The sequence below is a fragment of the Simochromis diagramma genome, unplaced genomic scaffold (assembly GCF_900408965.1).
Source record: "Simochromis diagramma unplaced genomic scaffold, fSimDia1.1 OVJJ01000596.1, whole genome shotgun sequence".
In the NCBI taxonomy this organism is placed as follows: Eukaryota; Metazoa; Chordata; class Actinopteri; order Cichliformes; family Cichlidae; genus Simochromis; species Simochromis diagramma.
The window spans coordinates 15478180-15505943 of record NW_024387245.1 but is presented as its reverse complement, the minus strand read 5'-3'; the positions used below and the strand labels follow the sequence as shown (position 1 = coordinate 15505943).

The window sequence follows — 27764 nt, the reverse complement described above, 5'->3', positions numbered from 1 at the left end:
CAGACGCACTTGTCGATGCGCATCCTCTACCACCCTGCTTCTCGGTCTGTTCCTTTAAATGCTCACAGCCCACGCCTCGAAAAGCGGCTTGTTCCGGCTTGCCCCTTTACATCTTTTTATCCTTGCTCACAACATTAAACTAGTGCCATCCTCATTACACCGCTCCCCTGACCCTTACGCACCAGCCTTTGAAGCCGAACCGCGGTGCAGTTAGTAAATCATATCTGGGGAGGAGCGTGCCCCTCTCTGTCCGTGCAGCTCGGTGCTGAGTCCGATGATGAGGGCCAGTTCGGGAACCATCACTGGCGGAGCAATACCACCATCTCCTCGTTTCAGCTTCGGTTTGTCAAGCAGAGGGCGTGTGGCTCGCCGTACCTGAGAGGAGCGAGCGTCTCTTGTCACGTATTCTGCGAAAGGGGGGCAGAGGATTAAAAGCGGACCAAGGCACCTGTCTCTACTGCTCTGGGATGCCGTGCCGTGTCAGTGTCGCATTAGAAATAATGTTTCCCCTGCGCTTGTTTTGCAACTGATGAAGAATAATTTTGAAGGCATGTTCACGTGGATGGCTATGAATATGTTTATTCCGGTGTTCTGGTGTAACGCGTGAGGTAAGTGACTTATCCAGAGGTGCGCGCTACTTTCTCCCGCTGCTCAGATTTTTCTGCAGAGCTTTGACATCTTGGGGTTGTTTACATGTTTTTGTTTAGGGTTTTTTTTATTCCCCCATCGTTTGCAAATAAGAGCTTGTATCGTGGCTCATGATCTAAAAAAAAAAAGCAATGTCTATAATAACCATCATGCTCCTAGCGCATTAATTTCTAGAATTGAATTGGCACTGGTGTTATATTAAAAGAAGGTGGGCTGTAGTTGAAATGAAGTGACAGCACTTAAGTGAGCTGGGAATACAAACGAGGGGCTTTTCTGGAAAGAGTTGAGGCACTCAGTGGCAATATGTGAAGCGATATGAAAGTAGATGTGCTGCTGTAATGGTGGAGACTGCTTAATGTTGGCTCCAGTGCGCGGAGATCGCTTCCAAGACAATGTGAAATTTATGGAGTAACATCGCTGTTGCTGAGAGAGTGACTTCTTGAGCCGTAGCAGAGCAGTTTCCAAGTTCAGGTGTTGCATATTATTTACCGCCGCTGTCATCTTAAAGTTTAAGCATGCAGCATGGCCGCCCTGCAGGGAAGGTTACTGTATAACCTGCTGATTTGCAACTGGAAGCAACCTTGTGTTCTAACATTATTAACCAAAGGTGCAGCAGCCCTCCCTCCACTTTGCTGCAGACACAAATCACAGGCAAAGTGAAACAGACTATGGTGCAGTGTGTATATAATATATGCTGTATAAAACAACCAGCAGCAGCTTTGTGAGATGTATGAGTGCCCTGCCTCCCATTTAGACACTACCCCCACACACTGTGATGACAGACATAATGAATAAATAATCACACAAGCCCACATACCCCCACAGTACACTGAAAAAAACAAGTGACATGACATGGTGAAACAAGTGATATGAAATGTAATGAACTCACGAGTACCATTGTCTTATCAGGGTTGTCTTGGCACTGTTATGGCTTAGAGTTGCTAAGCTTTGACAACATTTAAAACGAGCTGTGTGGTAATTCCAGTGTATTGGTGCGACTTTATGTTATGGTTTTATATCGCAGGCTCGAAGTGCATCAGCGTTCTGTGCTCCCTGTGCAGCAGATTGGATTTTCTGTGCCCTTTGAGAGTCTTGCAAACAATTACCTGGCGCCATCATTTCTCAGTGTTAAAGTCTAACTTTCCTTTCATCCTTTATCTGCTGCTGACTGTCATTTGCATTTATTGTTTCCACTTCACAGAGGTGCTGCTACCTACTCAAATAGAAAGTTTTCATTCATATAAAAACTGTCACTGTGAAATGAGGTTTTCCGATTTGCGATTTTGAAGTATCCATTAAACTTTAAAATGTAAACACTGAAAGATGTTATTAAAATGTTATTGGCAGCAGTGTCGTGCGCGTAAAGTTTCAGCCTTGTGGTGCTTCGATGTTCCCACGAGGCTTGGATGGTAAAATTATGGTAAAATTATGGCTGTGATATTTGTGAGGTTGAATTTAACAGGTCATTGGTACGTTGGCGAAAAGTGTTAAAAGTCACGAGTATTTAGAAATATTTCAGCCTTTTTTAATATAATGTGTGGACATATTTCAGAGGCATTAAATATGAATAAACTGGAGCTGTGATGTGTTCATTACAAGTAAATTACGTTTCGGTGGAAAAAGTAGGGGAACCCAACAACCCCCCCACCCACCCAACTGCACTTTATTGTAAAACTCTTGAAAGCATTGATATGTTTTGCGAAAATGTCCTTGGCCTTCATGAGCAGCATTAACTAAGCATGTTTTTCAATGGCAGGAGGAACCGGAGGTCCCAGAGGAAACTGTGTACAGAGAAAACATGCAAACTCCACACAAAAAAAAGGCGTTGGGTTTTGAACCTTTGACCTTGAGCGACTGTGGTGCCTTATTCAGTAGCAGTCATAACACACACCCGCAGCATAGTGTATCAATACATAATTAGTGCTTTGTGCCTCTTCTGTGTTGTTTTCTTCTTCTCTGTTTACACAGATATTGTGATGAATCACAGGGGGGGTCTTGTCCTGCTGGTATTGTATTGTGAATCCTCGATACAGGAAATGTGGATTGACAATAAAAGGGAATGTCAGGCATCCAAATACATTACGTCAGAATTTGGCTTAGAGACAGTTACAGTTATCTGTGTGTCTGAACGTCTTGGACTGCAAAGCCACAAGGAGGCCCTAAACTTATAGCTGTCACAGCCAATTTAAGATTGTATTGTCTAAGCACTGCATAACTGCTTAAAACGTGTTTTCCTATTTCACTTTTACTACGCGATGTTGGCCTTAAAATTGTTTAGAAATACAAATATTTCCCTTTGTACGCCCCACGTTCTTTGCTTTCTTCATACACAGAAGTGTATGAAAAAGTAGTGCTGCCCCTGAAGGGTCTCTCTGCAGATACTGGGGGTGGAATAGAGGTAACTGTGCCACATCGCTCCGCAGGGCCTACAGAAATACTTAAGCGGGAGTCAGAGTTAAAACATCATGACCCAACACATTCAGGAATTGGTGGCGGCAACAGACACACACGTAAGGTGTAAGGGCCGCATATCAAAATTCACCCATCCATTGTTACTACATGCCTGTTAGCTCTCACTCCAGCTATCACCTAATCCTGGTGGCTAGTGGGTGTGTTCTGCTTGGACTGAAGTCTCATTGGCTGTCTGCTGGATGATCCTTACTTCCGCTATTCCTTTCAAATGTGCTGCCATTTTCAGTAGCAGAAATTAGGTTTCAGTGTGTAGCGAAAACCTGTAACTGTAACAAGGACTTGAGCTGTGGCATGATATTTTCTAAGAGCTTCAACTGTGTTAACTCAGTCTTAGTCCAAGCATAAGTGTCGATTTAAGCCTAAATCAAATTGCAAATGCCCATGTGATGAGCTAAATGTCACCCCGATGTAGAGTATTACTTCAAGTTCTGTAGAACACTCCCTAACAATCTTTGTCTGTGTGTTTGTCTCTCTGTGAGACATGCCAAAGGAAACTCCAGATGCCCCCCCCCACACACACACACACACACCCAGAGGGGGCCAAGCAAGGCCTCACAGCCAGGTGATAGCTCGCCAACTGTTGGCTGTAAAGACACAATGTACTTCTCATCGTCAACTGAGTAGAGTGGGTAGCTCAGCAGCACCATGCGAGGAAAGCAAAAAACTGCTTTGGCTTTGTGTGTTTTAAATTTCACCAAGCTCGCTTATATTGACCCTCTTCTTTGTTCATGCTCTTCAGAATGTCTCATTCTCAAGTGAGAACTCGAGGCGCTTCTGCCACAGGCATCCCCGAAAGAATAAAAATTAAAAAAAATCATTGCTCATAGGTTAATTTCCCTTTTTTTAGTGTAATCAGAAAAGGAGAGGACCTCGATGAGGAAGTTGTGGTCTGCAGTAATGCACACCCACTTCTTTCTGTCACAAGACTGGAAGTATTCATGACTGTGTGGGCTTTGTGTCTGTTTGTATGTGCATGCTCTGCCTAAATGCAGCAGTGATGCACTCATGCAAGAAATAAAAATCTTGTGTCTATTATGACATTTTTTTTTTGCCACTCATGTGATGTGAGGTACTCATGCTTTTTAATTTAATAGTGGTGTGATAGCGTAGGCTTGCATCGAGCAACCCGGGAAGTACTGCTGTACCTCGAGCACTCAGGCACAGTTGTAGCTGGGGCTTATTTGTGAGAAAAAAAAAATGACGGGATAGCAGTTTGTCAGAACAGGAACAGGTGGCTGTCAACGTGACTACAGACAGTGAATCACGGTTAAACAGTTGCCCCCAGAGGCTACACCCCCCTTAATCTGCAAGGACTCACAGAAAGACATTATCCGGCTCGCGCGCCGTGGTAAAACTCCCCACCTTCTTGGTTTTCCAAAAAGCCCCCAGAAGCCGGTTCATCACATGAGTGTTACCTCACTCTTTAGAAGGTTGTGGGCTACAAAAGCTGTAACCGGTGTTATATTTGGGCTTCTCGCGGAAGGAAATATGACGCGCGAGGACAGAGCGGGGCTATCCACGCGGCCAAGCAGAGAGCGCTGCCGAGGCGAGTCGTGGGTCGTTCCGAAGGTGCGTATGTCTTGTTTTGCAGTAAATCTGGCAGGCTGCCATTTATGCGATTATGGCTGCATATGGATTTGCAGGACTTTTTGGGCATATTTGCTGTTTAACGCGGAGTACAGCACGTGCGTAATGCGCACAGTTCCTCTTTTTTTTTACCTCCTTCTGCTGCAAAGTTGCCATTGTTAACAGACTTGGTTTTCATAAAGCTTCCAAAAATAGTATTTCAAATAAAATTAGAAATGGTGTCTTTTTCTGGTTTTGGATAATAGTTCTCCATTAGTTTGATACATGCAGTACCTACACATGTAAACAAAAGCCGGTCCAGCCGATTAACAGCTCCCTCTAATCGTCGTCTTTTTTTCAGTTAGCGTGTGCGTGATAAAGTTATTTTATTGTATCTCTAAATCCGTTTGAGTGAGGGCACCAGCTGTTGTTATTTTAGTGAATATTGTACTTTGAGAAGATGCAACAGACTATGAATGCAACAGGTGCTCACCATTTGAAGGCAGTGTTAAACATTTTGTATAGTGGAGACGGAAGGATCATGTTGTGTTTTTTCCTTTTTGTGGTTATATTTTATGAAAGGTTTTGCGTTTGGTCAATAACCAGCTATGTATAGAAGCTTAGTCATGAGGCTTTTACACAGAATATTAGCACATTTGCATGTGTGCTTGTCAGTTGATTCTCTCTGTGTCAGCCCTGTGATTGACTGGCCACCTGTCCAGGGTGTAGCCCAACTCTACTTCCAGGACAGCTTGGCTCTGCTGACCCTGAGTTCAAAATGCAGCTGAGAAAATATATGAATGAATGGGTTTGGTCAACTGAATCATCTACTGACAAGATGTTTTTAATCATAGTTTCAGATTAGTCATAACATCTCTATAATATACTAAGCATTTCATATATAAATAACATGCAATATAATACAGAAAAAACAAAACAAAAATAAAACCACAGCATTACTTTATCCCATAAACAAACATCCATTATAAATTCAAAAATAAACCTGATACTTTTCCTCCTCTCTCATGCTGTACACAGTGAGTGGCTAAGCCTGACTCTTCTAGTAAATCACAGCAGTATTTTATTAAAGCACTAATGTAATCTGGATGTTAATGTAGTAAAATAGAGTATCCCGGCATTATATCCTGCACATTTTGCCAAAGCGACTCAAAACTTGAAAGCGGCTTTTGGCTTATTTCCGATTATCTGTGCACATGATTTAAAATATATTGGAAAATGTATAATTACGTTTTGTAAAAATACAAAACAATGGAAATTAAAACCAGTATTAATGATCTAGAATTGCTTTGGTTTAACTTTTCATGATACTCTGTGTGTGTTGGTGCAGTGTTGGGCTTTGAAATTGTCCTCACAATAAAAAAAACATGATTCTGGTACTATTCAGCTCTATGTGCATAGCTGTCTGTGCACAACTGTCAGTGCTTATCAGTTATGTCCACACTCATGCACACTCAAGAGAAGGTACGGTATGTTATAAAAAGCAAACCAGGAAGACTCAGCATGACTGATTTCAGTCTCACAATCATGTAAAACTTTTCTTTTGGCTTCTCTACTAATATACATTCTCAACTTTTGCACTCTCATAACAGGTTCACAAATAATGCTGTTAAATTCTCTTTCCTACTTGCTGTTGTTGTCATCGTCTGTTCCCACTTGTTGTTGCTTTTGTAATGAGATCGGTGAAATATAGACCTGGACTTGAAACTGTGTTCTCGCTGAGGAGGTGCCATTTATTGCGGTGTGTGTTTGGGGAACACACACCTACCCAGTGGCAGCTACTTCTTTTAGGAAGTTAAACCGTTTTATTGCCCTCATTGCAAATAATAAATGTGTAACTTTTATGACATGTGAGGGGCTGCCTTTGTACTTTGTAAAATGCGCGGAACTGAAATACCTATCCAGTGTTCACATTTGCTGGGCTTCATGCACATCGGTCCAAATGATATTTGAGTTCAAATGAGATATATTAATTGATCCCTAAATAGCTAATTCACATCTTTACATCCTGTTCCTTACAGTCATCGTTGGCACTGGCAAGCAGGTGCTGTTGTCGGGGTCGTTGACATGCGTTCCACCTGAGCTCGGCATCGCCTGTCTCGGTGGTGTGGTGGCAGGATGCCAGTGCAGGCGGCCCAGTGGACAGAGTTCCTGTCCTGTCCCATCTGCTACAATGAGTTTGACAGCAGCGGCCACCAGCCCATCAGTCTGGGATGCTCCCACACGGTGTGTAAGACCTGCCTACACAAACTGCACCGCAAGGCCTGTCCCTTTGATCAGACGCCGATCAGCACCGACATCGACCTGCTGCCTGTCAACTGCGCCCTGCTGCAGCTGGTTGGCGCTCAGGTGAGGCAAAAAAGAGAGAACTCCTGTTTATGTGAGCAATTGTGACACTGTCACAGTGAGAAAAGCCTGAAGCTTTATGTGTTTATATATCTTCTGTGTTCATCCCTGGTATGATATCAGGTCCCAGATGTTCAACCCGTGAGTCTGAGCAGTGCAGCAGAGGTTAAACACTATGAGGTCTGCAGGATGTGTGTAGAAGAGCTGGCTCTCTACCTAAAGCCCATCAGTGGCTCAAAAGGTACTGTATGTGTGCTTTGTATGGTACATTTGGGCAGTTGTGAAAAAGAATTAAGCTCCTTATATTCAGTGCGTGGGGACTGCAGTTGGGCTGCCTGTGTAACTTGGCATTGATGATTCTCACACTTCTCACGATGCTGGAAGCTTGTGTGCTTTTATAAGGCTGAAGGAACATTCATCTCTCTGCGGACTATATAAAAAGAAGATTTTATTACTGAAAAAGACTGGTTCTTTGTTCATAGACTTCCGGTTTATGGGATTGGGGCAGTGTTCATCATTTTGCTCATAGGTGATCATATCTGGTTAAGAAGGAAAAGCAAGGGTTTGGTTGGAGGTTATTACATGCATAAGAACACCGACTGCTCAGCTGTTATTTTTGTGTAGGAGGATAAAGTTCTTCTTAATTTGTTTTTCTTCAGCTATTATTTAATTGAGACTAAATATCTGATGACTAAAGTGAATGCTTTCATTGTTATTTGGTTTTAGAAACAGTGGGTTTAACTCCGGAGCTGTCGCTTAATACAGGTGTGGCAAACCTGAGCCCGAGTGTGCTCAGTAGGCCCATGCAGAGGAAGCTGGTGACCTTGGTGAACTGCCAGCTGGTGGAGGAGGAGGGTCGCGTGCGGGCGGTTCGGGCAGGCCGGTCTCTGGGGGAAAGGACAGTCACCGAGCTCATCCTTCAGCACCAGAACCCCCAGCAGCTCTCTGCAAACCTCTGGGCTGCAGTGAGGGCACGGGGCTGCCAGTTTCTGGGACCCGGTAAGTGTGCATGACAGAAACATATTAGTTATATCACATAGTGCCTCTATACTCATGCCTGTGAGGCAAAGCACTTTCTAATCACAACTAAATTCCAACCATTTGCATAATGTATATGCATCATCACTGGAGTGCTGTAAGGTATGCTAAAGATGTAAACATGTAAAACATGTTGTCTTACAACTATCACTTATTAAACATTTGACACTCTGAAGTATTAAAGGTGGAAGCAGTGCAGTCAAAGAGTTTTCCTTAACATTAACGATTCATGCTGTTAGACTAGATTTGTGTCACCCTGTCATCTTTTATCAAGTCAGTGGACTCATTGTGTCCAGAACTGTTTAAATTGCTTCATCAAACTGCCTGCTGGTGCTGGAACCTGGTGTCCTGTGATGATTACTCATAGGGCAGATTCTGACTGGGAAAGATTTTCTCGTCATGATAACACAATGAGTTCATTTAAGTCTGAGGACACCTCCAAAACCCTTTGTTTACTAGATATAGACTTGCCTTTGTTTAGTCTTTATGTAACCAGTGTTGAATATTCGAATATGTATAGCATGTGCATGCTGCCCATGTCACTGAGTGTGTTTGTGCTAAAAAGTTCTCTCTTTTCTCCCCACTTCCTCTTCATATACTGCTACTTTCATTCTGACTTCCCCCTTCATTACCACCTTTTTCCTATCCTGTCAATCTCTCAATCCTTGTACAACCCTCCAACTCGTCGTCCATCAGCTATGCAAGAAGATGCACTGAAGCTTGTCTTACTGGCTCTGGAGGACGGTTCAGCTCTGTCCAGGAAGGTGCTGGTTTTGTTTGTAGTCCAAAAGCTTGAAGCTCGATTTCCCCCAGGCCTCCAAAACCAGCATAGGCCACGTCGTGCAGCTGCTCTACAGGGCTTCCTGCTTCAAGGTACAGGCAGTAGATGTATGCACACTTACAGGAATGTGTAAACATGCTGCAATGACAGGTTCTACATTTCAGTGAACTGAACAAGCAAACCGCAGATCATTGAATTTGTTCTATGTCAAACGTTACAAAACCATCACCATTTGGTGCTGTCCTAAGAACCCAAGCCACGATAAATGGCCTCATTAATGGAGGGGACCTAAATAGATTGTCATGTACAACCACAGGTTTCTTTTCTGATGAGGCGGTGCTTCAGATTAATATCCCCTTTTTGGCATTGGTTTTGTAGGTACTTTCCAGAACTTACATTCTCGTCAGTACAATGTTTTCCAAAAAAAAAAAAAGTAAAATAATGATTCGTTTAAAATTAGTCATAGTGTCTGAGAAAGCTTTGCAAAACTCCCTTTCAGCTGTGGATGGATATGAAAATGAGCACAATCCAGTGGATTACAGTGTGAATCCTCTCCACTTAAATACTGGTACTAATAATTCATAAAAGGCCACTTCTTTATTAAGAAGATGGGCTTCTTTAAATATATTTTCGTGTGTGTGCGCATCTGTGTGCGCGCGTGTGTATTTTTATGCCTGTTATCTGATGACAGACATCGCTGGCAGGGCAGAAATGCCAGCTATCTGCTTGTGATGCAACGGCAGTTTATATTTGCACCTGTTGCCCCGCCTCGCAGGACAGACAGAGACATCACAGAGATACACAGAAAGATAAACGATGCAAAGATAGATAAAGGCGTAAAGACAAAACCTGATCGTGAAATTTGATTGTGTTTTTATATTTGTAAACAGCTGACAGTGTTGGTGTCTTATGATGATTACTCATAGGGCAGATTCTGAGAAGGGGAGAGTCCCTTTGTGTGATCTGAATTTGAGTGTTTGAGTCTGAAGACACCACATGTTGACAAAGTGACGGCTCTGTTTCATTTACGAGACTAATTGCAAACACGACACTCAGCATTTGAGGTTTCACAGATAGAAATGTATTGTAATTTAAGGACAAGGAGAGTTAACAGGAATTTAAAACAGGCACACATTTTTCCAAAGAAGTCACGCAGGTGTGCATTATAACAACATGATTTCATTGCTGGTACAAAATTATCATAGTAGCCTTAATCATTCAATTTTCTGACCCCACAAAACGTCAATGGTGTTGATAACCTAAAATTGTGCCTCAGTTTTAAGTGCACTATTTATAATATACACAAGAGTACATGAAGCTTTATTTTGAAATCGTGTTAAAGTTTGATTTTTCTTTTTTTTTTGTCTGTCTAATCGTATTGGAGACAAAGGTCATTTGTGTCCTTGTCTCTTCTTCTCACTCCCCTGTCTCTCATCCCCTCTCTCGCTCATCCATCTTCATCATCAGGTGACAAAGCGTGATGAGGACTCCTCCCTGATGCAGCTCAAGGAGGAGTTTCGCACATATGAGGCCCTGAGGAGGGAACATGACGCGCAGATCGTCCACATCGCAATGGAAGCGGGCCTGCGAATCTCACCTGAGCAGTGGTCCTCTCTGTTGTATGGAGACCTGGTCCACAAGTCACATATGCAGTCCATCATTGACAAGGTACCATTAGGCTTCGTGTCCTCACCTCTGGTGACCATGTGCAAGGTTGTGACAGCTTGAATTTGCTTTTTAAAATTTCGAGCAGTGTTTATAACTAGAGATGGCACGATACCACTTTTTTATGTCCGATACTGATATCATAAATTTGGATATCGGCCGATACCGATATGAATCTGATATAGTGTTTTTTAATCAATAAAACTGTTTTTTTAATATCTTTTTTAAGTTCATACTCAATTAAAAAAAACAAACAAACACTAAAGCTATTCTGTTATACCTGTATGCAAAAAATACACTGCACCCAAAATATTTCATAGTTCAGCAATACTGATCAATCTAATAAACTTAAACCTACTCCATCCTTCCTATTCTGGTATTTTAAAGAGTAAGCAACCTAACTAATAGTGTTCTAAAACTCCCAGCAAAAAAATAAAAAAATAGGGAACCACCCCCCACCTCATGATGCTTAATTGACGTAATTAACTTTAATTTGATGCAGTGTGAAAAAAATGCTCAGAAATAAATTATTTTTCAAGAATAATTAAATGGATTCAACATCTTTCTTCAACAGAATTGCAGACTGCACAGATGGTATCTTCCCAAAGGAAAAAGTAGTATAGCTTACAAGGGTATATTAGACTTAATAGTTACTATATACAGTAATGGACTTGTATACATTTTACATCAGATTAAAACTTTGGGTGTAAGATTCGGATAATTATTTATTAAAAGCTAGACATTTTAAATGAGAGTAAGAAAGAAAAGTATGTCTTTGTGCCCCCCTTTTCCCTGTTCATGCCCTATCGGCCCCCCTGGCAAACTTTGCTAGATCCGCCCCTGCACAGTAACCAGCCGTCAGCTACATAGAAAAGGATCCTGGTGTAGAAAGTGATATTAAATAAATTCTAACGACAGCTTAACAAGCTTAAACATGCTGCTGTTCTTCAGCTGCTGGTTTCCTCTTTCTGGGCAAAGGTGGCTCCATTTATCAGTTGTTAAGCTTAACGCGGGAATGCTTTACAAACATTCAGAGATGAACTTACACATTTGCTTTACTTCTCTCTGGGATCACTTCCTCGGAGATGAAATGCTGGATTGGTAGCGAGGCTACAAATACACACAGTCGCTCTATCACGTGACGCATACTGCTGCTACGTGCTACGGTTATGAGCCGAGTTATGCCATGTTGCAAGTTTTGTGAGGTGCTTTTTTGATATTTAATGGATCGATTACATTTTTTATTTCTCTCCGATATCCGATCCAGTAATTTATGTCAGTGTCGGACCGATACGTAATATCGGATCGGTCCATCTCTATTTATAACAAGCGTCTGGAGAGCGGAAGCAGAGGAATAATGCAATCATCTGTTTATTAATTCTTTGAAAAACGACCATCATCTTCTTTCATCTGCTCTAGTTGCAGTCTCCAGAGTCGTTTGCAAAGAGTGTTCAGGAGCTGACGATCGTCTTGCAGAGGACAGGAGATCCTGCCAACCTCACAAGCCTTAGACCACACCTAGAACTGCTAGCCAACATAGACCACAACCCAGGTACGTCCCTTCATTTAACACCATGGATCTCAAGTTTTTTCTGGTTTTCTCCACATGCCCCACACTCCACAGTTTGTATCATTTATTAACAAGAAAATAAGACCCAAGTCAGATTTTTGTGAAATAAACGGTGGGACAATAGCATCAGGTTTGTTCATTTGCTTCCCTAGCATCCTCCTCTGTCACATCAACCCATTGCTTGTCCTCATTCAAAATCTCTGTCTAATATCTCCACTCCCCCCATCCGCACATGTCCAAACCATCTCAGCTTTGCCTCTCTAACTCTGTTTATATTGCCCACCTTATTCAATTTTTTTATTTTCTTTTATATATTTTTGTTTATTAGTTCACTCCATATTTCTACCCCTGGATATCCCCAGTGACTCCACCTACAGTAGCTTCAACACGCCACTGGTGTGGACTGCCACATAGAGAACAGTATTCATCCATCAATCCATCCAATTTCTTGCACTTATCCTTATGAGGGTCGCAGGAGGGCTGAAGCCTATTCCAGCTGCTGTAGGGTGGGAGGCAGGGTAACAGTATCCATATGGTTCTAATTATTAGGGTTTCAGAAGGATTGTTGAGTGAAAAAAGTGCTGCTTACATGCCAAAAGGCAAATTGCGAGTGCAAGACAGAGGGAAAGTTATGATTCATCATGTGTGCTAAACATTTACTAATCAAAACATAATGACTAAGTGTTTGATGTCTATTTGTCTTTTACATACACCCTCAGCACTCAGAAATGTATTCTGCACTGTGCCTCTCAAATCATTAGACAATATATTATACATGCTGCATTACTGCAAGTGGCTATATTTTCTTTGGTGTCATGTGGGGTGTTATCCCTCTGCAGTGCTGCTGCTGTGCTACAGCCAGCAAAAAACTGGAAGCTTGTGCTTTTCAAACAAAATAGTCATGTGACCTTCAGCTGTACTTTGTATTTTGTGTTAATTATCAAATCTTGACATCTTAATGCACGAAGCCAAGATCTGAATGCTGTAAATATTACTGTGACATTTTATTATGATAGTATTTAGCTTTACCATTCCTCCTTTCATATCTTCTTTAGTTATTAGACTGTGTAGGAACGTCTAAAAAGATAGAAATAACTCTCCAGATGGGGAGAGTATTAATTTGACTTAATGGTAACAGGGTCTCAGTTGTTTATTCTATATTTTCAGAGGACTACACTACAAATTTCTTGGTGGAATTCTACTTGGGCTTTCTGTAATTTAGTTCTGTGAATAGCATGTATCTCACACTTACATGTTTTGGATCATCAGACAAATTTAATAATTAGTCAAAGATAACCTAAGTAATCACAAAGGGCATTTTTAAATGATGATTTCATTTATCAGTGGAAAAAAGCTATCCAAACCTACCTGTGTGAAAAGTAATTCACCCTGCTGGTTATATGCTGTCGACATCTGTCATTCTGGAAAGCATCACAAATCATTTCCAAGGCTTTGGAACTTCAGTGAACCACAGCCAGAGTCATTATCCACAAACGGAGAAAACCCAGAAGACTAGTGGACCTTCTCAGGATTGGCTGGCCTACCAAAATTACAGTTCCACTTTTGGGTGGAACTGTTTTAATCCCACTATTGGGTTTAGGAAGCAACAGGTTGAGAAATATGGGTTAGGGCTAGTAATTCCACCCTTTACACAGCACAGTAGATAAAATTTTGTGGATTTCTAGTAATAAAAACCTCTGCTTAACAAACTGTATGTTGTCGTTCTGTGTGCAGATGCTTCCGCACCATCATGGGAGGAGCTCGAAAGTGTGATGCTGGCTGTAAAGCTGGTGGTTCATGGTCTAGTGGAATTCATACAGAACTTCAGCAAGAAGAGCCATGAAACTCCACAGGTACCCTGAGGCTAACAATTATAGTCGCAAAACAGATAACCAGGTATAAGGTGGGATGTGCTGCAAGTTTGTAAAACACCATTAACATAATATATGTTTTAAAGAGCTGGTAGAGCTGTTAACAGTTAACAGATTTAGTTGAGAGGACTGAACCTCGTCTTTAAAAGTATAGCCAAGCGAATAGAGACTGAAATTGCCGTGTGAGTCTCATGCGCCTGAAAAGCACTGAAATTGTTGTCGTAGGGAGATATGTTCATTATAGTAGGTTTACCTATGAGATAAACGTAGTAGTTTAATAGTTGGGTCTGTGCATTTTGCAGCCTCAGGCAAACAGCAAGTATAAGACCAGCATGTGCCGAGATCTTCGTCAGCAGGGAGGCTGTCCCCGAGGAACCAGCTGCACATTTGCGCACACACAGGATGAGTTGGAGAAGTGAGTGTGCAACTACATAACTTCCATTTTCTATGATTAAAAAAAAATAGCACCTGATACATGTCCATTATACTGAATGCTCCTGTTGTGCATCCTTTACTCGATAGATTTAGATTGAGGAACAAGAAGAGCAGCAGTGTGGGCCGTGGGTTCCCTTTAGCGCAGGGGGGAATGAATAAAACTTTCACCATGGAGGGCAGCATTCACTCTGATGTGTCTGGAGGAGTAGGACAGGGGCTCAAAGGCAATGGAGACAGCACAGCCACCATGGCGGAGGGAGTACCCAGCCTAAATCACCCTCAGCTGATCTCCAGAGGGCTCGATGTGATGGAGGAATCTAAGCGAGCTGTGCCAAATGGAACTAGTGGGCCCAATGTGTCTGGCTCCAACAAAACCACATCTGGGTCAGCAGAACAGTAAGAGTTGTTTCCACCTTTTTGCTGATGTTTACATCTTCTGTTGTTGGTATTTAACCCTGTGATCAATGTTAATTTTGCTTTAAGCGTAGCACTGCTGTTTATATGTCTAAGAGAATAACTACAGGTGAAAACTCTAGCACCATATGAATTTCCAACTCAGTCCTAATCTTGTACTAACTCTTTCTCTGTGTGTTGTCATTCGGTTCATTAGGAAGCCTCTCTCTCCTCCCAGGACTCCAGTCAGCCACTCATCAGTGATGTCTCCCTTGACCACAGTCGGACGGTCTGATGGTGGTGCTCCTATACCCAAACATGGTCAGTTTATTCTGCGTCCATCGCATCCTTCTCAGGCGTCCGAGGTGTACTACCAGGAGCCTCACTCCACATATGACACTGCCCACTATCAGCCAGCCTGTGAGTTTGTTTTTACACGAAGTTGGATGTGCAGAAATACTTCACTGTTGTGCGATAGGCGGAAAGTGCTCATAGCTTCTGTTTTTCTTCTTTTCCTCCTACTCTCCAGCAGGTTCCTATTACCCATCAAGTCTTCATCCCCCTCACAAACCTTGTATGGCTCGGTTCCTGCGATCCTCCAACGTCCCAGAATCCTCTCTGCCACCTTCCATTGGTCCTCCATCTTCTTACCCAAATGAACCTCAAACTCCACACCCACCTTCTTCGTCTTCCTCGGGGTACCCATCACACCCGCCTAGAGATCGAATGGGACCTCACACGTTCCATGCCCACCCAGGGCACCCAATGGGCCCTGCTCATGGAGTTTACGCTCCCCTCTATGACAGCAGGAGAGTATGGAGGCCTCAGGTGAGCAATCTCGACTATCATACTACCATAAAGTGTGGTAATTCTGCGACTTTATTTGTAATGTTGATGATTACATTTGCAGCTGTACCACAGAGAGGACGCCAGGAGTAACTCACTGCCTCCAGAGGTGCTGCATTCCTCTGTCTACCAACCTCCACTCAGGGAGAGGTTCAACTCTCTAGACAGCAACTACTGTTCTGGAGCTGAACATCGTGCAGGGCTACACAGGGTAGGGGAAACAAGCATAGACTGTATATAAAAGACATACTTTTTGTGTTTGCATCGAAGCTTTGTTTAATCTATGAGTCTGTAGAGCACAGTTGTCACCATGTAAACGTGAACGTTTCACCCACATTTGCGACTAAAAATAGACCTGCAATAGAAACGTCTCTCGGAGCAGGCATGTGAATAAAAAGTATGACAACAGCCCACACGGCCCCCACTTTTTAAACAGAAAGACTGATAATGCAGCAGCAGCAAAGACGATGATGTCATAATTTACACACACTCAGAGCAAAGAGGCAGAGCTGTTACCGACACAGTGAGCTCACAGTGAGTGAAAGAAAATGTTTTTCTAGCATCCAAAACAGCAACACTGCTACTGTAATCACCATTAAAATCTTTGCTGGGAAAAAGCTCAGATATTATGGAGGGCACTGTAACTGTCAGAGAGGGGGTAAATAAATGATAGAACAAAGCTGTAAATACATTTCATCTCTTCAGTTAAGTGGGCATATGTAGCGTGGGGGTGTACAGGAATTGACACACTTTTAGAGCCAGCCCCAAGTGGTCTATTGAAGAACTGCAGCTTTTGGCCCTTTATCTTCCAACATATCTTCACCATTGCCGAGGGCAACACTCACTACTAATTGGCTGGAAAAATAAACTTTGCTCTTATCAGTAACATCTCGCTTAGACATTTAATTCAGTGGTGATATTGTAATTTCCCCCATGGCTCATTTGAAGAGCAGAAGTCTTTAAAATAAAAAAATATATATATATTTGAATTATTGATCAGTGGGCATACAGAGAGAGATAAGTGACTGAGTTATGCTATAATTAAAAAGTAGTGGTCCCTACTGAGGAAAATAATGCTAACATCCCAATATATCACATTACCTTATCAATTTTTAATTGGTGGTGGTCTGTGTTACACTGAACAGATTTATTGCTTCTTTACAGCAACATCTCCTCTCCTTCTCTTACTCTTTTTACACCCACATATCGCCTCACCTCTACCTTCCCCTTCAGTCACAGAGCTGCAGCATGGAGCTTCAACCTCCTTTATAGTCCTCCCACTTCTCACCCGAATATGTCTCTGCCTCTCCCACTCACTTGTCTCCTTCTCACATCGTCGTATAGCATTACCAGCTATACTGCTGCAGTGCTAAAGCGCACTTCACCGACAGAGCTACATTAACTGTCGTACATAACAAGACTCGTTTTGTAGGGTGTATTTGTGGAGATAAAAGTGAAAATGAGGAAATGCAGTGTAAAAAAAAATCTGCAAAGAGCAAACAAACATGATCCCATCTGGCATTATTATGCGTTACTAAAAGCCAAGAAAAGAAAATGAATCCACTAAGTGCAATGCAACTCAGTATCCCCCCCACTTGCATGTACACATGATGAGGAAAACTAATAGAAAAAATAACCACTGTGAACATTTCTCTGACACATAAAGGACATTACATTATATTGCATAGTTATTTACAGTTTCCACCCTGGCTGCTACCAGTTTCAGACCTAGGCCACACAAGTGCAGAAGACTGCAAAGGCTGTATCAATACTACCATTTTGGGTTCAGATATATTATTATTCATATTATTCTTATATATGCTGTAATATCTCTGTTGATGTTTCCTCCCCTGCCCATCGCTTCCCTCTTCAGGACTACGGACGTGTTGCTCTAGGCTATGAGGATCTGTTCAGAAGGAAGCAGGAACAGTGGGCTCATCATCACCATCATCACAGTGCCAACAGACCCTCCCAGTCTTCTCCCATCTTCACCATCGATTTTGGGACAGAGGTATCAAAGCAAATAAAAGAGATGCCCATTTCTCCTTATTTACACACACACACACACACAACACTTTTAAGGGGATTTATTGCCATGACAAGTAAAACTGCCCTTCTTTTTATTGAATATTTATTAACGTGCTCACTGCAGGCGGCTGAAGCTACGAAGAGGTGAATTGGTTATGTGTTTTAACGGTTTAAAATTATGTTGTTTTTTAATTCCTATCCCAAAAGCTTATGCTTCAGCTGTGTCCAATGCTATTTAAGTGGGAGATAGTTGCCTAGCAACTGTGGAGGAAGATACCATAGCAATGCACAATTGTGGCGTGTGTGGGTGTGTGTGTGTGTGTGTCTGTGCGGGAGAAAGTGAGAGAGAAAAAGAGAAGGCAAGACATCACCAAGCAGTGACTCAGGCTTTCAGCGGAGTAAAGCTTTGTTTAACAGTTTGGCAGATGTCTGTTTGTGAAAACATCCACGATTAAATCGACCACTTATTAGGTGCACAACTTTTTTAATTGTTTGCTTAACACGTTCAGTAAAATTTGAAAGACTCTGCATAACAAGAATAAGCAAATAAGACCAAGGAGACTGGCTGTCAGCGCAGTGATTTTTGCAAAGTGTCAGCACTGGCAGCAAGTGCAGAAATTCAAGTTAGTGAGTACATGTGGCTGCTATATTTTAAGGACGTTACTTTGCTTTTTGCATGGTCTTGGAGGAATTGAATCCCATCTAAACCCACACACAGGCTGCCAATCTGTCACAGGGATGACCAACACGCTCTCATCTCAGGGTGTCAAATACCGCCTTTCTGTCAGATTGCTGAGATATGAACAAAGTGTCCTTTGACTCACCGGCTGCAGAAATATTGTATGCTGGGAGATAACTGTTCAGTTTTAAAGAGTGACAAAGTCTATATAGGGAAGCAAAAAAGTGTGGGTGTGGTTTTCAGTTACCAGTTCTTAAGCTTGGGAACAGTGGTTTCTGTTCTTTGTGTTTAGCACTTTGTTTTCATCTACACTTTAATTTTGCTCTTGGTTGTCAAGTTCAGGATCATTTGCAAATTATGCTAAAGGCTACTTAATGCCTTTAAGGTGGTCCTTTAAAGGTGTCCATATGTGGTGAGTTAAGACCAGCTTCTTATTGCTGTAACCAGGTGTCACACAGCACAGGTGCCAAAGGAAACCAGGCAAGGTGACAGTATTTAATGAACTGGGAAAGAGAATGGGCACCTTAAAAATATGTTAGCTTTTCTGCATGATTTATCAAATGCAACATATGAAATATTGAACCAGCATGCCATTCACACAGCTGAATATTTCATGGCATATTCCTGGCCGAAGATCAGTGGAGGAAAAAAAAGGTGTAGCTATTCTCCTCAGGTGCCTGAAAAATTGAAAAATAAATCTTAAATTAATTAAATAAATAAATCTCCTTGACCTTTGGGCAACTAAATCTAGAGCAATGAACAGCAAGCAAAAATCATTTTTTTTTACTGTTTTTCTATCTCTCTCTTTCAGCATGTGGAAAATAGTGGAGGTCAGTGTGTGGGATGCAGGTTCAGAGGTGATGAAGGCTTGGCTCACTACTCCCCTTGGTCCTGTGGTACCATCGGGCCCTGCCTCAGCTCATTTGAGCCTGAAACGCTTGCGCACACCTCATCTCACGCCTGCTCTGAGCACTCGGTAAGGCTCTTCATATATACAAAAGGATCAATTGTTTATTGCAAAACACAGAATTTTTGGCTGTGTACAAATGTGTGCGATCGCTTTAAAATGTGCACGTGTTTTCCCCATGCAGGAGTTGGACAGTAACGAAAGTAGAGGTGGTGGCGTCGGAGATAGCGGCGTCGGGAAGCGATGGCTGCATTCGCTGGATAACTACCGTCGCTTGAAAGACGAAGACCCGATCATTCCCTTTAGTGAGGGGCCCATTATCTCGAAGTGGGGGGCCATTTCCAGGGCGTCCCGCACAGGCTACCACACCACTGACCCTGTCCAAGCAACAGCCTGCCAAGGGAGCGCCAGTACCACTCCCATCAACTTCAAAGGTGAGCAGGGATAAAAAACGAAAGAAGATATCGTACGAAAAACTCAAAAGGGACCAAAAGAGAAGAGAAAAGATAAGAAATGTTTAAAAGTAGATCAGTACCTTCTTTGAAAAGAGTTAAAGCACAATCTGATGTTTTTTCTTATATTGCTTTATTTGGTGTGATTCAGTTGTTTTTACAAATGTTTTACTTTACAACTCTTCATTCATTCATAGATTACAATGCTCACTTGGATCACAGTGACTACAGGTGGAGCTCCAGAGGATCAGACTCTTCCAGCCACTCCAGTTTCCTGGAGAGGTACAGCATTTACATTCAGACTCTGTCCTTCTAGTTTTTTTTCATTGCTGTCATGTGAAAAGGAGGTTTTCACAGGGCTAAGCACACCATTACTGCCTCCATAGGAATTAAGAGGGTAAGTAGCAGCCAGATGCTGCTAATCAAATGCACATGATTAACTTATCATCACCAAGAGAGACCACTGAGATAAATGCAGAAGTTTGGTTAAATTTCGGGAGCATACCCAGCGGTGGGCATCCCATCACATTTACCCCCATCACATTGTGCAACGGTCAGAGCTAGAAATCAGACACTAGAAGCCTCAGTTAGGATTTTAAAGTTCAGGACGGAACAATTAGAAGAAGACTGAGCAAGTATGGTTTGTTTGGAAGGGCTACCAGGAGAAAGCCTCTTCTTTCAAAAAGTGACATATCAGCACGGCTTAGGCTTGCAAAGTTTCATCTATACAAACCTGTCCTTGGAACAGATGAGACCAAAGTAGAGATGTTTGGCCATAATGCACTGCGCCATCTTTGAAGAAAATCAAGCACAGCATATCAGCACAGACATCTCACACTAACTCTAAAGCACGGTGGTGGAGGGTCGATGAATTAGGCTCATTTTACGAGCCCAAGGATATGAGCATCTTGAGTTAACAATAAACTCCTGTGGATACCAACATATTGTAAAGTGAAACGTGAGGTCATATGCTGGACCACTTAAACTCAGACCTAATTGTGTCATGCAGCATTACAGTGATATCAATCACAGCAGCAACTCTTCAACACATTGGCTATGAAGGAATCAAGGTGTCACAATAGTCCAGTCAAAGTCCAGACCTAAACCTGACTGAAATGCTCTCTGATGCTGGGCCATAGAGAGCTGTGCAAAAACAAATGCGTGCTAACCTCTATGAATTGCAGCAAATTCCTCTCGAACGATGTGAGAGACTGATAAAGTCATACAGAAAACTATTACTTCAAGTTATAGCTCCTAAAGGCCTGTGGAAATGTTATTTTTTCACATGATTGTACATGACCACACAGTAATCTTTGTTTAAAAAAAACTGATCTGTGCCGGTCTGTGCTTACTTTAGTGAGCAGCTCTGTGCTTCAGAGCTACATGCCAGACGAACTTCAATAGGGAGCGGAGAGAAAATTGTGTCTGATCTGAAAGCTCACCGGACCGCCTTTAGCCAGGATCAGGACCGAGCCGAGAGCGAGTCAGACCCAGATCGAGACATTGAGCTCGAACTCTGTGCTCTAGACATGGAGGATTCGGACCAGCAGGAAATAAAGTCTCAGGTCAGTGTGATTTTGTATATGCTGACGCTATATGTAGTTTCATGTTCTGAAGATTGATGTTGAATTTGCCCAACTCTGAACTGGGAACAGTCTCAGTAAAAAAACAAGTTGAGAAAAAAAAAGGTTTAATTATCGACCAGACCTCTTTATCCTTTGTCTTGTGTTACAATTTTGCCTCACAGGAGTCGTTAGACCTGGTCACCCCACAGTCTCAGGATGCTTCCCTTCTCCTTTCACCTCCGTGCTCCTCTACCCTCATCTCATCTCCTGCAGCAGAGCACCCACAAACAGAGTCAGAAAAGATGGATGCTCACCTGTTGAAAAAAATGGCCTTCAGGTGAATTACCATGGTAATCACTGTTCACAGGATTGCCCCGAGTCTTGAGTCATTTTTGACTTAAGTGACACACAATCTCTCGCTGTCTTCCTGTCTCACATCTTTGCTCTCTCCTGTTTTGCAGGAAGTCTCTGTCTCCAGGAGGGTTAGTCTCAGGAGGTCTGGGCATTGCGAAGCTCCAGGTTGGACCCCCTCGACTGGGTGACACTTCTACCCGGGCTTGTCCCGAAACATCTGGGCCAGAGATGCTGCTCAATGGAAGCTAAGAGGACACAAAGTCAATCACTGACCTACAAAGAGCTACACCTGAGTTCCACATCCTGGTTGAATGGAAAACCTTTTAATTCCAGCCTTCATATATGTTGATCACATGCCTAACTGAAACTTGACAGATAATGGTCAACAGCCTGTGCTGTGCCACGCTGCAAGGTCAAGAGTTATACACATTTTACTAATTTTCCGACTTTGCTGTTTATGGCTAGGAAGGTAAATAGCCAGTTTTCCCATATAGTAGATGCTGAACTTGTCTGTGTTTGCCGTGCCAAATCTGGTCATATTTACAAGGAGGGTTGGAGAGCTCTTAAACCATCCGATTGGTCACATAGGATTGAATTCATTTGTTTCGTTTTTTTTGGGGGGGGTTTTCTTGTCGTTCTGCATAAGCTGTCAGATAGCTAAAGTTTATGGGTGACAATATGATAAGTGAATGTTCTTCAGTTTTACCAAGTTTACTGAGATCCTTTCTCCCAGTATAGCATTTAGGTACACAGGAAATTAAACAGAAGTCATTTGCAGCAGCAGACCCTCCATTTACTTACGCCTGTCCCAAACATTGAATGCTTTGACATTAATTCGCTGTGTGTAATTTGCGTTTAGCTTGTGCCTTGGAAAACATGCATTTCCAAAAGTTTCAAAGCAGGTGCTGGTTTATGGTCAAGGCCCACATAGCTTTTTAAAGGGTAAACAGTGGGATTATTTATCCCTTTTTTTAGGCGGACAAAATTTTTTCCATGTCTTATTAGGCTATAACAAATGCCTTCTCTGAGCAGCCTTATGTTTCGTATTGACATTTCATTTTACGTCTCTGAAAAGATTAAGACATAGATGTTACTTATACTGAGACCAAAAATAGAAAGGGCACGGCACCCTTCTGAGAAAATAAAAAAAAGAGCAGCAGAGGTCTTTAAAAAGTGCTGATAGTGAATCAAGCCTCTGTCTTTTGAGTCATATGATCTTTTAAACGTTGGGCTCTGGATTCCAGTCCTGTCATGGGATCAGAGGCACAAACATACAGACCTAAATTTTCAAAAGATCACTGATCACCTAAGGTCAGTTTTCTACTTTTTTTTTTTTTTTTAAATGAATGATACAATACTTTTAACATAAATGTATTTTATTTAGGAACAGACTTTGTAGTTCAAGCAGCAGCTAGAGAAAATGTAATGAATTTCTCTACAAGTCAGTTTTATCTCTTTGTGCCTGTAGTGGCACTAATCAGCTACTCTTATTAAGTTAAAGAGTTTCACGCCGTCATGTGACTGCCATTCACACAAACATGCAATACAGTGGCCTTTCTCTCCTTAGCGTGGTCTAAAACGAAGCATGTGCTCTACAGTCCCCCCGCTCACACACAAGCTCTGTTTGTTTACCATTTCAAAGGTGTTAACGAACACAAATGTGATCTTAAAACGGAACTGCATTTTAAAAAGTCCACCGTCTATTATTTCCGGTCTTGTTATTTTTTGTTTGTTTGTGTATGTGTGTGTGTTGTGTAAACAATATTTACCAGCTGTGCGTGATGTTTAAAGGTCAAGCCTACCCAAGAGAGGGACGCCACTTCGTGCATCTGTTCATGCTATAAACCTTTGTTTTACTTTTTGAAAAGTTTTGGTTAGTTTCATATAACTAACTTCTGTGAAGTTGTTTGTTTGGGTATTTTTGTATAGGTTTTTTGCCAGTCTTTTGTTGTTAGTTGTGTGTTACATCACGGTAGACTTGCTTTCTAATGTTTGTCTGTGTTACATTGCTGTGTGCTACTTCACCGTGGCTTTGTTTCAATATGGGTGATTTCCATACAGCCCTGCTGTGCCTCACTCCTTTTATAAATATGAGGCTTCTTGTCATGAGTGAATTTTTCTTAGTGACTTTAATAAATACAAAACATGAACCCATATATATATATATATATATATATATATATATATATATATATATATGTATATGTATGTATGTATGGAATATAAAGTTATGAGGTTTGTTTACATCCAATTCTAAATCTTGAGGACGAAAGCTAACTGATTTTCAAGTCTTTCAAGCTCCCTTAATTTCCTCTTATCCCCGCTACTGTACCTATTTAAAAAACAAACTCAGAAACATAAGCATTAACATCTTTTCTCTCGTTATTTTATAAAAGTAAAAGGAGAGAGAAAGAGAGAGAAGGGAATTGGATAAATTGGTCGGAGCATTTCATTATAACTTGATGTGATACTCTTTAGAATTAAAAAAAAAATTATTTATTTATTTTTTGTTTTGTGTGACCGTGAAAGCCAAGGGCAGGCACAGGGATTTAGCTGCTTCCAGACGGTTATTAAATCAGCTCAACTACCTATACTATCACTCTGCATCTGTTTACAGCTTCACCTTTGAAGTACAACATAATAATGTCAAGTGCCATGTTGGGTACAGTACAATCAGTCTCTGAAATCCGCGCCCCGGCCCACAGCTTTTAATTTTCCTTCCCCTGTAAACTGTGCGAGGAGGGAGAGGCTCTGTCAAGTCGAGGAGTGAGATACTTCTCTTGTGGTTGTGCTTTGTTCCATTAGAGGGGGCTAGCGGACCCATGTCTGTTTTGAATTGCTCAGGGAAGTCTTAATTTGCTCAGCTACTTTGGCTTTTTCTATATCCATCACTTTGAATATTATGTGGAAGTATTTACCTGAATTTCACTTTGCTGATAACTGACCCTTTCACCCCAACCATGCGTGGGTTAAAGTGTTAGCACTGATTATGTTATTTGCCAATGTTTACTTTGCCAGTGTTTTCTTTGCCTCTCGGTATTAAGTATTGGCTTTGCTATTTGTGTTCACATGAGAAAGGGCTGGGCACTACTGTATGTAAAAACAGTATTGTGAGTATTGAAGTAATGTCAAAGTGATACTCCCTGTTTCCTATAAAGTGTCTGGAGCACTGCTGTAGTGGCTAACTGCACTGCACTGCACTGATTCTCCCATCGCACCCAGTGAGTGCCCCTTCCCACTTCCCTTCAACCCTCCTCCTAAACCTTGGCCCTCCCTGCATCCTGCGTCATGCATGCGATCTAATCCCTCTTGTGATGGCGGAGGAGTAATGACAATTCTGTAGTTGTGATACAACACACCCAGCGCTGTAAGAGTTCTGCACATGCCCACTGTGTGGCCACGTCAAGTGCTGAAGTTTGCTTGCAGCATTTTAATTGCTTGCTCATGAAAATCAATTATTGTTTAATAGAGATTATATTATTATTGTTATAACCACATTTGGTTGTTGTGGTATTTTTTTTTCTTGGTATATTCGAAGTCTGCTTCTTTTGGATATGAAAGTTTGCTAAAAATGTTTTTTATTAGAAAAAAAGTGTCGCATTATTCTATATTATATGGGGGGAAAGCCTGTTTGTTGATTGTGAAACATATGAACTGATGTTTTCTGACTATTCATGTCTGTATTAGACATTTTATTTGCGAATCTATTGTTCGATTGAAATGTAAACTATTAAGAGATGGTACACATCCGTCATTGTATACAGTCTGACACCATCATTAGATGGACTTTTAGTATAGACGCTCATTTATACAACCTGTGATAATCAGATATAGTTAAATGTTTAAGTCATTGGGGCAGTTGTGTAATGTTTCAGAATGAGGAAACTACAATCCTTAAGAGACGGTATATCCAAAAGGTCCCCAAGATGAATAATACTGTTATGTATTCCATTTATTTCCTTGGAAATATCACGTTGTGAAAGGTTTCCCTTTTACTAATTGTGCAGTAATGCAGGGCTGGAGTAAAGTCTAACCTATGGTGGTGATGATTTATGTGCTCTTAATAATGTATGAAACTGTTTGAGTTTTGTTTTACTGACTGATTCTTCTGGTGCATTTTCTGGCTTGTTCAAATGTATTACAATGACTTGCAGACAGCTTGGCCCAGCGGCATACTGCTTCGGGGTTGCACTGAGACGTTAAGTTATGAAAAAGAAGATTTTAGCACATGAAATTGCATGCTATAATAAACCAACAATAGTACTGTGTGTGTGATTCTTGTCTTGATTTGTCTTGGTATAGGATTAGATGCTGGAGCACATTTACAACAATTAACAACAAGAGGTAAAATCCACCAAAAAAGGTCGAATCCATACAAGTCTGTATATTAAGGGCCATCAGTCAAACAATACTGTTTGGTCTGGGTCTAAACAGAGCGCGTTGTGTGTGACGCCTTCTTTTGCGCATGCGGGCCGCTTTGAGGGTTCACACTAGAGCGCGTTTGCTGTCACATTTTATTTGTAGTGTGAACAAGCAGACAAAAAAATCGGATTTGTTCAAAAAATCGGAATTGAACATTAAGACCTGCAGTGTGAACGTAGCCAAAAAATGACCTCTTAGATCCACCCATGCATCCTCTTCTACTTATTCAGTGTCATGGCTGAGACAGAGGCAAGGAGCCAGCCAATTTAGGACCACCAATTAACGTAAGCCCATGCTGGATGAGGCTGGAGAACTGAGAGAAAGCCCACCCAGATATGAGGGGAACATTAAAAATCCACATACAAAGGCCACCAGGCTGGATTCAAACCTGAGACCTTTGCGCGCCAAGGTGATAATGCTAACTGCTACACCACTGTGTTAATGATTTTTCTTTTCAATGTGATTTCCTAGGATCTTTTTTTAAGTAGAATATCACAATGATGCACCCACATTGCTTCAAAATGCAGCAGGATTATACATTCCTTCCTGCGTGATTGTTGCAGTGCATTTAAACTAATCAAATCAAAGTGGCTGTTAAAAGTGTGGACTTAAACATGAGGTGGTCAGTGTTATTGTGAAGCGTTCATTAGAAATCTCTTATTTCCTAACAGGCTAAGTATGTGTGTGAGCCTGCTGTGATGTGGTGACCTGGTTTTCAATATATTTAAACGGAGTATTGTGCTTTGTGTTCCCACGTACATCCCTTATGAAACAACAGGCTGGACAGGAAGGGCCAGCATGGCACCGACACAATGAGAACAGTAGGTGTGTTTCTCATAACTGACTGCAGCGGGACATAGTTGTTGTTTTTTTAAACCCAAGATATGTTGTAAACAGAAGGACGCCATCAAGACTGTTTTGTTTTGGGGTTTTTTTTAATGAGGTGCAACACAAGGACCAGATATATTTAATAAGTGTATAAAACTGGTGATCAAAAAACAATTTCAAACTACGCAGTCCTTTTTTACAGATTTATTATGTGAAAACTGGAGCTGCATATGAATTTAAACAGAAACTTCTAATGGATAGTTTTTTGCATAGTGAAAAAAAAGTATTAGAGACTTTTTACCTAAGTAAAAGAATCATTTTTAAATAGCTTAGTAGTTCACAGGATGTATATTTAAATATATTTAAGTTTTTGAACAAAATGTACTCACGTGAAATGGCACTGTTAGAATCATATGTATGATATTTTTCGATTATTTTAGAAATATTTATGTGTATGTATCTTTAACATTGCAGCTGTTGATGATTTTAATTACAGATATATTGCTCTGTAACTTGATCTATAATTGCACTCAAAATATAAAGTGCATGGAAATAGTTAAATGAAGTATAACTACATAAAAACTGAGTAAAGTACTTGCGTTAATGGTCCTATCTGTGCTCTCATCCAGTGGTGGGATTGTACTCTAGTCCAATGCATTTGGGGTGCGGGCAACTAGAGAAGGAGAACCATATTTCAGAGGGACCATGTACAACCCGATTCATCCCTTCTATACATACCCCTGGGCACCATCTACACTGAAGTACTGAAAAATTCTGGGTTTACATTTGATTAACTTGATTGTGAACTATGGAAACAAAGACTGAAGAGACTGAAGAAGTCACTTGGATGTGTTGAAACGTTTCTCCCACTGAAAACGCT

General features: G+C 41.5%; 1 protein-coding gene and 1 long non-coding RNA gene across 2 annotated transcripts in view; one reads left to right on the top strand and one right to left on the bottom strand.

Annotated features, from left to right (window-relative positions):
- Positions 1-27764, bottom strand: part of LOC120714343 — an 873031-nt gene that overhangs the window by 173921 nt on the left and 671346 nt on the right. The window lies entirely within an intron of this gene.
- Positions 103-25902, top strand: rc3h2 (ring finger and CCCH-type domains 2). The gene is given in 21 exon segments (XM_040000455.1): positions 103-608; positions 6726-7053; positions 7174-7291; positions 7816-8049; positions 8785-8891; positions 8893-8961; positions 10337-10537; positions 11954-12086; positions 13839-13957; positions 14278-14390; positions 14498-14806; positions 15021-15223; positions 15333-15631; positions 15714-15860; positions 17523-17660; positions 19168-19332; positions 19448-19697; positions 19913-19997; positions 21073-21280; positions 21463-21617; positions 21742-25902. Coding segments are annotated over 20 exon segments (3426 nt in total). The 5' UTR covers positions 103-608; positions 6726-6822; the 3' UTR covers positions 21884-25902.